Source organism: Acomys minous, assembly GCF_964271855.1.
Source record: "Acomys minous genome assembly, chromosome: 18".
In the NCBI taxonomy this organism is placed as follows: domain Eukaryota; kingdom Metazoa; phylum Chordata; class Mammalia; order Rodentia; family Muridae; genus Acomys; species Acomys minous.
Window position 1 is genome coordinate 65,047,526 of NC_140501.1, and position 12,087 is coordinate 65,059,612.

Below are 12,087 nucleotides of genomic sequence, written 5' to 3' on the forward strand. Positions count from 1 at the left end.
AGGCCTGATGAGGTACCAGAACACAAAGGCAGAAAAACAGGAAACAGCAGGCAGGAAAAATCTTCCCTTTTTAAAAAAAATTTATTTATTTATTATTTATTTATTTATTTTTATTTATTTTGGTTTTTCGAGACAGGATTTCTCTGTGTAGCCTTGGCTATCCTGAACTCACTTTGTAGACCAGGCTGGCCTCGAACTCACAGCAATCCACCTGCCTCTGCCTCCCGAGTACTGGGATTAAAGGCGTGCGCCACCACACCCGGCTAAATCTTCTCAAGAGAGAATAGCACTGCCCCCAAGTTCAAGATGCAGGGCTTGAGGCCAGGGCCCTCAAATGAAAGGCTCTTCCCAGAGGGGAAAAAGGACATTTTGGGAGAAGAGCAAAGCACTGAGGAGATGGGGCAAGAAGTCAGCTAGAGTGAGCCATGATGGGTCCCTCCAGCCAGGCAGCAAAGTGCTATCCATCATGGACCACGCAGTTCCTGTCTCAGACTCCTTTGCAAGCCGATTTACCCAAGTGTTACCTCGAAATCTTGGGTGTCGAGCATAGGCCCTGCAGACAGGAAACACTCCTGAGGACATAGCCAGCTGGGAAGGTGGGTCCACTGGCAAAGGAATGGGCCCCTGTTTTCAGAGCTTCAAAAAGGACTCAAAACAGTACATAGCTGAAGACACTTCTGTTTCAAAGTCACAGTGTCCTAGACTCAGCTTCGTCAAAAATAAGGAGGTCACTTCCCCCTAACCAAGCCTGTTTTCTTTTACATAGGATGAGGGCATGTGACCAGTTCATATCTAAGGGCTTTTCTTCCGGGTGACGTGGCCGTTTTAGGGATTTGTCCTAAGACCTTTGGCTGTCCTCTCCGCTAAGGTCTGCTGCCCAGCCCTCTCCATACCACAAGGGGGAGCTCTACACAAACCCCAGAGAAGGACGTAACCCATGCCTAACAAGTGTGTGGGGCTGTTGGAGGGTTGGGAGAGCCTAGAGGTCTCATGCCCAAGCAGCCTGGCGCAGCGCTTTGGAGATGTCACATTCCTTTTGTGCATGACGTGCCCACAGAGGGAGCCTGGCCCTCTGGAGCACGTTCCCGTGAATGACTCATTGGCTTCCTTATCCGAATAAGTTCTAAGGAAAAAGGAGACCCGGCACTAGGATTTGAATTTTTTTTTTTTTAATTTTGGGAATGACTTGGAGGCACAGCAACCTACCCGGACCCCCCCAAAACATCACCACTTTCCACAGATGCCTGCGACCTCTCAAGCACACATCTTTGAAGACAAAGAGTAGACAATGGGCACTTGGATGTTCCATGAATTCAAAGACGACAAATATGGGATCCATGGTTCCTGTGTCTGGTCGTAGGAGCCAGAAAACCCTGGAATCACTGCTGCTCCCCTGTGGAGAGGCAGCCAGGCAGGGAGACCGTGTATGTCTGCTGTCTCTGGGGCCAGAGAGAGAGGCATCTCCTCTCTCAGAGCTCAGACACTCACCCTCGGTGGTGCTGGGCATCAATTCAGTCCGGTAGATCTTGAACGCGTCGTAGGCAAAGACGGAGACCAGGATGATGCCAAAAACCTATGGGAAAGGAATCAGGGTGGCGTAGCAGAGGCTGTCAGAGGTCAGAGTAGGGGATTGAGGTCTGGAAGAAATGAGGGGATGGTATATGAGTGGGCACAGGCTTTGCTTTGGGCGCAGAAAGTGTGCCGATACCAGCCACAAGTCCCAGAGAACACTGTAGGGACGGACTCACAAAAGCAGCAATGGCAGCTCCCTCCCTCGAGGTCACAGCAGCGAAAGAGACCACGAGGAAGATGATGATGGCGCTGACACAGCGGAGGAAGTCCTGTGGAGCCAGAGGCAACGGGGGTTGGGGAGAGTGTCATTACCTGGAGGTTTGCCAAGCTAGTCAGCATTCCTTGTCTGGTCCTCAGAGACTGAACTCCTGCCCAGGAATGCGTACACACACACACACACATACACACACACACACACACACACACACACACACACACACACACGTCAAGTACTTTCAAGGGAGTGAGCTCACAACCCTGCCCAGAGGATGGAAACAGATAAATCTAGAACAGCCAGGAAGGGGAGGGGACACTAGTCAGCACAGCCCTACCAGAGCAGGACTGGGCTAGACCTTTGATGTGTGGGACAGCTGGCCTAAGGTCTGTACATCCTCCTTGACAGGGATGCTCCTATGGGCCAAAGTTCAGTCTTGAGCACAGGGACACAGCATAAGTCAGGGCACAGCTCGGTTGTGGAAACGAAGGGGAGCGAGGCGACAACAGGACAACTGAGCGATCGATCAGAGAGGTGAAAGAAGAAGCCAGGATGGACTGGGAGAGGCAGTGGTCCTCACCAGGCAAGGCCAGTTAAGCCTATCAAAACGCTGGTAGTACTGGGTGGCGTAGAGGAAGAGGAAGGCCAGGGTGACGAAGAACTCCAGCAAGGCCGCAGCCATGTAGGCGGAGATGGAGGCCGTGAAGCAGATGAAGATGATGAAGGTCAGGGCCTGTGGGACCAAGGGTTGGGAGCTTTCTGAGGAAACGTAGGCATCTGTCCGGCCATGGTTTTACTGTGGTTGGGAGACCCCTCTTCTCAGCTGCTACCCAGTCCCACTACGAAGGAATTGCTCTCAATGAAGACAAGGAGGTGTCCCACCCCTGGCGTCAAGGACAATCAAAGGCATCTCCATCCTCCCACTCCTGATATCCCAGGAATCCCCGCAATTCCGGCAGTTTGGCCAATCTGCACATCCCAGGGGATCATCTCCTGGAGCACAGAACGCAGTGCACACACAGCCCACGGCACCTCTCCCCCCACAAAGCTTTCCCTCCTCCAGATGCCTAAACGTCAGATGACAAGAGCCAGAGCCTTCGATTCCACGCAGAGAGAGGCTTAGGAGGCAGGAGCCTGCTGCGCGTAGGGTGGCAGATGAGAAAGAGGCCCCATGTTAACACTGTGGTCTCGCTCAGTCGCCAGGAAAAGCCAGAGACTAGATGTTAGTGGGCCGCAGCACGGCCGTAGGAAACCTACCCTTTGGGGTGCCTAAACTTAGACATGCCAAGAAGTAGCCCTCCTAGAAGCTGCAGGGAGACAGTGGGGCCCACCCACACCCGAATCTTGCTCCTTCAGAGCAAGCTATCTCCAGAGAGCTATCTCTCCGTCTAACTTGGGTCTTGCAGCAAATGAGACATTTTCTGTAAGTGCCTCCAGATAGAGAAGCAGGCAGAAAGCGAAGAGTTGCAGAAGCTACGCCTGGGAGTGGAAACACAGAAACCCTGGGAAAGGGGCTGTGAAACAGTCAGCATAGAACGCCAAGGCAGGGCGGCTGTGCCAGGGAGCTGGGGTGGGGGTGATGGAGGCACCAGGTTGGGGAGGCAGCTGTTACCAGCTCAGTTTCCAGCAAGATGCCTTTGAGGGAAGACAGGAAGGTCTTGTCCACTCCGAAGCCCTGGAGCCCTGCAGCTGCTCCTTCCTCTGGGGGCGGCTCCCTGCGATCCCAGGCACTGAACATCTCTGCGAGGCTCACGGGGGTGGAGGGGGAGACACACGGACTCTCCCTCACCAGACTCCCAGCAGCCCAGGAAGGAAAACAGATCTGGTTAGGGAAGCAGACGGGGAGCAAGAAAGGACTTGCAAAGCCTGACAGCAAAGCTGGGGCCCTGCTGTGAGACTCTGGGAGAAGGCAGTACCCTGGGAAGGCTCGCCCAGATGGGCTTCACCCCGCTGCCCAGGATGTCTCTGCTCTTGCCTGCAGGGCCCCTAGAAGGCACGGGGAGGAGTGAGAGAGAGGTGATTAACCCTCCTCTTCCTCCAGCCTAGCCCAACCTGATGAAGGAGAAAAGGAACAAGCAAAGGATGAGATGCGGGAAGGAACCAGAGGAGTTGCGGGGGTGTGGGCAGGAGAGAGACGGAAGCAGCAAGGAGTTTCCCAGTGACCAACCGAAGTCTGAAGGTGTTTATGCCCGTCCCATAGCCTTGACCCTCTTGCTCAGCTGGGCCTTCCTCTCTTTTCCTTTAAGGGAGGTGGGAACTGGAGGCCAGCCCAGGCTGTACCCTGCTGGACCAAGCTGCCACAGCCAGGACCAGAGGACAAAGGGGGATTGTTGGGGAGACAAGGGGGGCGCTGTATGCCTACTGCAGTGCTTCAATGGGCTTCTGTCTCTCGCCCATGTCGAGCTGTCTGACCCCCACCCTTGTGTTCAGGGATGGACCAGGGGAGGGGAGGGGTGGATTCGATGGACACCCAGGAAATAGGGAGAGTTTCAGAGTAGAGAAGGTGCTAGAGAGGAGAGAGGACCCAGTTGGGAACCGCAGGATGTTCAGGTAGCCACGGCTACCAAAGACAAATGAGACCACTTTAAAAGACAGGTGTTTATTTGGATAAATCTCAATCACAGCCTTCTCCTCAGACTTATCCACGTCGAAGCAATTACACCTGGCTGTAGGCACAGCTAGTGTGGATAAACAAAGGAAATGAAGGGCAAAGGGAGAAACGGGAGAAAGTGCCTGTGCTGGACAGGGGAATTCCGAGGAATGGAAGAGCTGGGAGCATGGTTGGGGGTGGGGGGCGGGGAGGGTCAGCAAGCCTCTGGAGACAACGTTCCTGAGAGGCAGCGAACGCCACCACAGCATCTTCAGGCAGCACAGGCTGAAGCTGCTCCTTCCCAAAAGTGCTTTCAAAAAGTGCAAAAGTCCCAGTTTCTCCCCCAAGCCCTCCACCTTGTCACCCGGATCCTGGTGGTGCGTCAGGTGGGGGCTCTGGAGGACTTGAGCATTCACATGCCCTGGCCCACTGTGGCAGGGCGGCTGTACACCTGGCCCACTTTCCCAGCAAGCGACCAGACAGGTGGCAAGCATGGCTAAGCCATTACTCGGGGCCGCACACACACACAAGCCAAGGAGACTCGGTAGAGCCTGCGCTCCAAGCAGTAGCCGCGATGGGGACCTTGCTCGCCGTGGCACGGCCGCCGGTAGAAGACGGTCTGGTTGTGGTAGAGTGGCACTGAGTTGCCCAGTGGGTCCATGTGGGAGCCTGTCTGTAGGCTGACGCAGTGTGGGCACAGGCATCGAGCATGATACAGGTCCTGGGGAACTCGGTTCAAGTCCCTGTCTAACCTGTGGAGACAGAGCGGAACAGTCCTATAAAACAGGCAAGAAGCAAGGGACAGGTGGGGTGGAGAAGCTAGGGGGAAGGAATGGTGTGACTTCTTAACCCTGTTCTGGCACCCAATACTGTGTAACTTTGAATGCCACCCCCTTCCTCTCTGAGACATATTTCCTTCAGCTGCAAGTATAGGTAGGGGACAAAAAAGTACCTTTCCTAGTGGCACTTAGCCATAGGCACTTCCCCCGCCATAGCCATGACAGCTTCTTACAAAGCAAAGGAAGGTGAGGAACCTCGTGCCAGCTTCCACCAGACCAGCTCTGCATCTGTCTGATGCGCATCAGGAGGCTTCTTACACTTTGTGGGTCTTTTGCTTTTCTTTTCTTTTTTTTTTTTTTTACAATGATAACAAAACTAAAAACTGATGTGGGGGCCAGGTATGGTAGTACATGCCTGTAATCTTGGCACCCGAGAGGCTGAGGCAAAGCTTGCCAAGCATTTAAGGCTAGCGTGCGCCACATAGTGAGTCCCAGGCCAGCAAGGCTACTGAATGAGACTCCATGTCAAAAAACAAACAGACAAAGACAAACAAACAAAACAACTGCCTGGCCGCCACATAGGAAGGAGGCTATAAGGAGCTCTAAGTATATCCTCCTGCGGCTCCTCCCCGGGGACAGCGGCATCACAGCCTCCGTCCAGACACTGTCCAGGCACATTTAGGGCTTGGCAAATACTTTTAGCAATTCAGAAAAGATTTGAGGCAACAAGAAAAAGACCAAAACAAAAAAAAATTTTTTAAAAACCCCACAATTACTGGGGAGAAGATACTGAGGTGGCAGGGCATCCAGTAGTCTAGCAGGGAGCTCCAGTGTGAGGGGACCACTTCCCACGCAAGCCCTGGGAAAGCGGGGCCGGCTACCCCAAACATCTCCCAAAGTAGATGGCATAATAAATACGCTGGGGTTTTCATAGTTGTTTGTTTGCGGGGGGGGGGGCGGTGTTTCTGTGATCAAATAAGTTTGGGGAAAACTAATGTTTTCTTTTTTGTAGATTTCTTGCCAACTATAATGTATGGAAAGTACTGTGGTCCTTCAAGGGAGGGGGCTGTGTACCCTTCCCCAAACTCACTTGACACCATCAGTTTTTCTGAGAAGCAGTTTGTGGGACAAATGTTGTATAGAACATGTGTTGGAGACGTTTTTGCTAAATGGCTAGCGACGTTTCTCACAGCCTCTCAGAGCTCCCCCTAAACCGCCCCGTACCCCAAACAGATTTGACAGCAGCCTCTGAGACTACTCCAAAGTATTATGAACTGGTGTCTTAGACACAACACCAGTTAAAGCTGACCGGATCTCTGTTCCGGGAACACCTCCACACACCGTCAGTTGCAGGGTTAAGCAACTGTGACACACATGGAGTGGGAGCATGGAACCCTGGGAAGATCCAGGGCCGGGGACGTGTTTGGGGTCCCTAAGGCCCTAATTTGTAATACTTTGTTTTTCTGTCCCAATTGTGTACCGTGGCATAAATAGAAAAAAATACAATATTTTATGTGGCAAACTGTGTAAGAAAAGCATGGTTTTGATTGACTATAACAAGCCTAGGATCTAGCCACGCACCTGACCCTAAACAGTTGAGTGACAACACTTAGCATAGTGGTACTTTGTGTCTGTACCACATATTACTTTAGTTGACACTTTAGTAAGAAAAGTATGAGTTATGGAAGAGGCCAAACAAGAAACAGAATCAATATAAATATAGGCTTTTCATACATTGTTTCATTTGACCTATATATTCGCCTCTAGAATATAATTTAGAGAAAGGAAGGAAGGAAGAAAGGAAGGAAGGGAGGAAGGAAACCAGCCTGAACTTTGAAAACATCACCTAACATATTACAATGAGAACAAAACTGAGACTCAAATTCAGGCCTGTGTAGCCCCCAAATCTTTTTGGTCTGTGTAATTAATACAGGCTGGGAGGTCAAATTGGGAGGAACTTCCTGGGTCCCTCATACATCCCCTGGGGGACACATGAATACATTGGAGGGGGGGTTGGGAAGTGGGAGGCAGGACTAGGAAACTCACTCGTAGCTCCAGGGAGAGATGGCCCGGCTGTTGAGAGGGCCATCCTTGCTGGCCCTGCAGGATTCTGGGGGGTGGGTGTGGCTCAGAGGTTCAGGTGGAGCCGCAGTGTTCCACTTGAGCCACTCCTCAGAGGGCTCTTGTTCTTTGCTGGGGCAGCAGCTGGGCCAGTGGCTGCAGTCCTTCTGGATCCGCAAACTGACGGTGTGGGCTCCCACGATCATGGCCAAGAATGCAACAACCTATAAGCAAAAGCCAGCAAAAGAAGGGCTACTCTCAGGGCCCCACGCTGTATGAGCCTACCCTGGCGGTTCCCTGAGACAGGAGGCCTGAAATCTTAGCCTTCCTATGCCCTCAGTACCATATCCGTTCCTTTCTCTCTCAGCCAGTCCTCTGTCAGATAGCAGGGCCACTCACCTGGTACATGCCGGACACTGCTCTCTCAGCCACCAGGTACTACCCTGCCTGACAGGCCTTCTGGAAGCAGGCTGACTGGACCAGCTGAGGTGTCCTGGTTTTATTTTCAGCAAACCTGTTTTGTTTATTCAAATTTATTTCCACTATCTTTTAGAGGGAGTGACCTGAGATTAAAAAAAAAGAAGAAGAAGAAAAGAAAAGAAAGGAAAACCAAAAAAAAAAAAAAAAAGGCACAACAACAACAAGCCACCCTGGAAGTAGTCCCAAATGCTACCCTCATGGAAGCTGTAATGACATCACTATCAGCTGGGCAGCAGGTTGGGTAAACTTTGTTCCTTGCGTTTTCCGGGCGGGGGTCGTAGTAATAGCACTCTGCAATTCTGTCTCTGCCTCTGTGAAAATGCCATGATGGGAATTCCCCTGGCGTTTGCTACTTCAAATTAAGGAAGGTCATGTGGTCTCCTCTCCAGGGGCATCTTTTTCAAGACTTCTGCTACTCCTGCCTAGGATCTGACCTCCGACCGTCTCTCAATAGATGTCTCTGACAGCCTCTCTTAATAAACACTTCCTTCCCTCCTCTTCATCTTTTATTTATTTGTTTATTTATTTATTATGTATACAGTGTTCTGCCTGCATGTACACCACAGAAGAGGACATCAGACCACAGTGTGGATGGTTGTGAGCCACCATGTGGTTGCTGGGAATTGAACTCGGGACCTCTGGAAGAGCAGTCCGTGCTCTTAACCTCTGAGCCGTCGCTCCAGCCCCTCTTCATCTTCTTTGACCTCCATTCCCTTTGTTCTCTGGGCCCTCATCTTTACGACCCAACTCCTTTGACCACTGTAGTCTGCGAGCTTGAGTTCTTCCTCGCTGTCCATTACTGCCCCCGATTTCCCTTTGCCCTCTCCCTTTGATGACCTGTTCCGATCTCGGTCCCCAGACTCTCCCTGGCTTCTTCCAGGGGTAAAGACGCAGCTCTCGCTGGCCAGTGCTACTAAAGGACCTAACTGCAGGAGCTTTCTGGTCGGGCGAGCAAGACTGAAGGAAGAAGCTTGAGTGACTGTCCACGTTGCCCAAATGAGAAAGGGGACCATGGAGAAGAGACCCAGAAGAAGGTCTCACCCCTGTTCACAGGGCCCCAGGGACACGGCAAGGACAGCTGCCCCTCTCAGGCCATGGGGGAGCTCACCCAGGCCCTGCACTCTCACAGAGCCCAATTGACCAGGCAGAAGTGTGTACACTCCAAAAAGACAGATTCCAAGCACACAGGCCAGTCAGTCAAGGTCCAGCCTGTCGGGGAGGACTGTGCAGGGACCGGCCAGCACTGTCCCTCCAGGCCTTTCTGTTTGCCCAGGGACCTTCTGCCCCACCTCAATACAACACTCATACACAGTGTCTCTAGAATGATGTGTACTGATTTGCATGTGCTTTCCCTCAGAAAATACTCCTGAAGTAACCAAGGGATCTGAAAGTAAACAAAGGGAACCAGGAATGATGCCCGCCACAGAGGACAACTCTTTCAGATGCTGTAGGACCGAGCAGTCTCACTTGCCCCATCTGGATTTTGAGGATGATTTGACAAGCCCTGGACACATTACTAACAAAACTTCATAGTCTGCTCCGGGTTATACAGCTGGGAAGAGTCTGAGCTGGTTTTCCATTCCAGCACTCAATAACCCCGACCCTAAGCTCCTACCGTGAGCCAGTCCTCGGTTGGCTGTGGATGAAGGGGAGCCCCCACAGTGAATGTGCCCCCTGTTTACCTGGCCTTGCCAGGTTTCAGTTTGCACCTGCCCAAGACCACAGGGCATTCCTGCCCACTTTGGCACTCAGCCCTGCTGGCTGGGATCCACTGTTCCAGCTTCCTGTTCGCCAGCCTTTTGTCTGGCACATGGCCTCAGGTGGCTTGTGGTGTTCCTTAGCAACCCCAAGGCCAGAAGAGGGTCCTTGCTTCAGCGAGCAGTGGTGTCTCAAAGAGCAGGATTCCTACAGGTCCCCGCACCCCCACCCCAGCCCCCTTTCAACAGCCCTAGGAAGCCGACCTTGGTTAATGTGGAAAGGGTGCTCTTAGACCCAGAAAATGACCTTAGCTTCTTGTCACAACTGCTGACATTGCAGTATGGAAGCTGGCCTGGGTGACTGGGAGATTGTCCCTCACAGGAGGCATGTGGTTTCCCTCTCTCTCTTTCTCTCTTCCTCTGTACTTCAAGCCAGAGGAAGCCTCTGCAAGGAAGATGGACTATCCCTCCAATTACACAGGCTTTCCCATGGCTGGCTTTCTCCATACCATGATGACCAACCGGGCTGACCCATGCACCAGTCTCTGAGCCGCAAGGCCCCCACCCCACCCTGCTTGCTCAGCCTCTGTCCTTATCTCAGGAGCAGCTTTGTGGGACTCTTTAGGGTGACTCCCTGCCATGAGAAACATTTTCCAGAGGGTTTCCTCCTGGGGTGACTAGTTTTGGAATCCCTGAGTCATTTCAGCTTCCAGGGAATCCTTGGGGGGTGTGCGGGTGGCAGGCAATGAGGAGAATGCCAGAGGCGGGAGCAAAGAAGGTTGACCCAGCATATGACATCAAGGGTACCCTCCCAACATGTCTCTACCTGCCTGGCAGCCAAACAGGCCTGGGGTTCCTACCTCTGGGAAAAAAGAGGTTGGTGCCTGCCCGGAAAGGGCAGGGGAAACGTGACGTGACGTGCTACATCTTCTACCTTAGGCTCTTCGGGCTTGCGGTGAGTTCAAGTACAACTTATCAAAGGGGTGTTCACGCCCTTGCTTGAGCTGCCTTGAAATTTTAGTCTGTTCATGACCTCAGATGCTCCTTCTGCTCTTGCGTGTGTCATGTAGCACACGTGTCCCTGGGGTGAATGACCTTAGAGGTGCCAAGAAGATTAGCTGCCCTGGACCTACGGCCCTAAAACAGTGTGGCATCCACAGCATTGAGTTCATTTCTCTTCATCTTTGGTTTGGTTTGGTTTTTGGTTTTTCAAGACAGGGTTTCTCTGTGTAGCCTTGGCTGTTCTGGACTCGCTTTGTAGACCAGGCTGGCCTCGAACTCATATCAATCCACCCACCTCTGCCACCTGAGTGCTGGGATTAGAAGTGTGCGCCACCACGCCCGGCTTCTATTCACCTTATAAGAAGCCAGGTCGCAGGTTATTAAAATATTGAAGTCCTTGTGCGGCTGCTGCTGGTGAGCAGGTGCTGCTGGTGGCAATGGGACATCCCCATCACACTTTTCTGAGGGACCCAGCAACAACAAAGATAGAGACCTGCAGAACAGCATTCCCACGTTCGGATTTGTAGGTAATATTGGCCCAGGTGCTAATTATGTTTTAAAGATTTATTTTTAAGTAATATGAATAAATTAATAAAATCTATTTTTTAAAAAAATATTTATTTTTATTACTTTAACCATGTGTATGTGGAGGGGGCTGTGCACATGAACGCAAGTGCTCACAGTGGCAGGAGGTGTGAGATCCCCCTGGAGCTGGGGTTACCGGCAGTTGTAAGCCACCTGAAGGGGTTGCTGGGAATTGAACTCGGGTCCTCAAAAAGAACAGTATGGGCTCGTAACCACTGAGCCATCTCTCCAGCCCGCTAATTACGTTTAATGCAATTGCCAAGTACAGAATAATTAAGCTCAGGAGACGACCTTCAAGGAGAACCCGGTTTGACCTGGGAAACACACGGAGTTAGGAAATGAAGAGGGCTAGCACGCAGTGATGGCACCTTCCCAAGGCTAACTCCATTTTGCGTTATATTCATGGCTCCTATGTTCGTTTTCATCCGCTCGCCAAATATTTATTAAGCATCTACTACACACCAGACACTGACATTGTACGTGCCAGGAATGAAGAGGAAGACAAGGTGACAACAAGGCAGGTGGCGCCTCTTCCTGTTGAGGCAATTTAGGAGGCAGGCAATAAGCACTGAGAAAGATGCTCTCGGGTTACAACAGAAAGGCTCAACGAAGAAAACCAAACGGTGCCATGACACGGCGGTGGGCGCGGGTGGTACAGAGCTGCTGTGGAGGTGAGGAGACGGGAGAGGGTGGGAAGGCAACCAGACCTGGGACAGGCGTTTTGGCAGGATGACGGGAAGGGTCTGGGGGGAAGATGGGCTCAGCAAAGCCCCGGAGGTGGGTAAGGGGTTGCCACGTTTCAGAAGCAAGTAGGACGGTGTGAGTGGAAGCCAGGAAGGAAAAGGAGAGTGGGATGGGATGAGGTGGCACAAGGAAGACAGAAGACGGCTGGGGACCCTGCGGGGAAGAGAAGAGTAGGAACTGGGGAGACAGATAGATAAGAGGTCCTTCTTTGCTGCTCTTTGAATGTGGCCAGGGCAAACCTTGGCGCAAGGCCACGCAAGGCCACGCAAGGCCACGCAAGGCCACGCAAGGCCACGCAAGGCCACGCAAGGCCACGCAAGGCCGCTCTCTGTGCCAGGTCTCACCCCTTCCCAGCCTGAGTTT

At 52.2% G+C, this 12,087-nt stretch overlaps 2 protein-coding genes across 3 annotated transcripts; both read right to left on the reverse strand.

The window, feature by feature from the left end:
• Positions 1-1,147: 1,147 nt before the first annotated feature.
• CMTM5 (CKLF like MARVEL transmembrane domain containing 5) lies at positions 1,148-4,070 on the reverse strand. 2 transcript variants are annotated; one of them, XM_084767893.1, is made up of 6 exons: positions 3,954-4,070; positions 3,399-3,579; positions 2,367-2,519; positions 1,749-1,841; positions 1,489-1,573; positions 1,148-1,393 (listed from the first exon to the last, which is right to left on the reverse strand). In XM_084767893.1, exons 2-6 carry the CDS (start codon positions 3,522-3,524, stop codon positions 1,380-1,382), a joined length of 471 nt encoding a protein of 156 aa, XP_084624019.1. In that variant the 5' UTR covers positions 3,525-3,579; positions 3,954-4,070; the 3' UTR covers positions 1,148-1,379. The 2 variants fall into 2 exon arrangements, with proteins under 2 accessions (XP_084624019.1, XP_084624020.1); XM_084767894.1 differs by having other exon boundaries at positions 3,399-3,608; positions 3,954-3,970.
• Positions 4,071-4,872: 802 nt separating this feature from the next.
• IL25 (interleukin 25) lies at positions 4,873-7,624 on the reverse strand (the record flags this gene model as incomplete). The annotated part of the gene is made up of 3 exons (XM_084767406.1): positions 4,873-5,128; positions 7,202-7,440; positions 7,616-7,624. 3 exons carry the CDS (start codon positions 7,622-7,624, stop codon positions 4,873-4,875), a joined length of 504 nt encoding a protein of 167 aa, XP_084623532.1.
• Between the last annotated feature and the right edge of the window lie 4,463 nt (positions 7,625-12,087).

Bases quoted from the DNA above. Each gene is read 5' to 3' on its own strand.
- CMTM5 (XM_084767893.1), bottom strand. From the start codon at position 3,524: ATGTTCAGTGCCTGGGATCGCAGGGAGCCGCCCCCAGAGGAAGGAGCA. The intron at 2,520-3,398 runs GTAACAGCTGCC...TTGGTCCCACAG, and splicing joins TCTTGCTGGAAACTGAGCTG to GCCCTGACCTTCATCATCTT. The intron at 1,842-2,366 runs GTGAGGACCACT...CTGGCTCCACAG, and splicing joins GGCTTAACTGGCCTTGCCTG to GACTTCCTCCGCTGTGTCAG.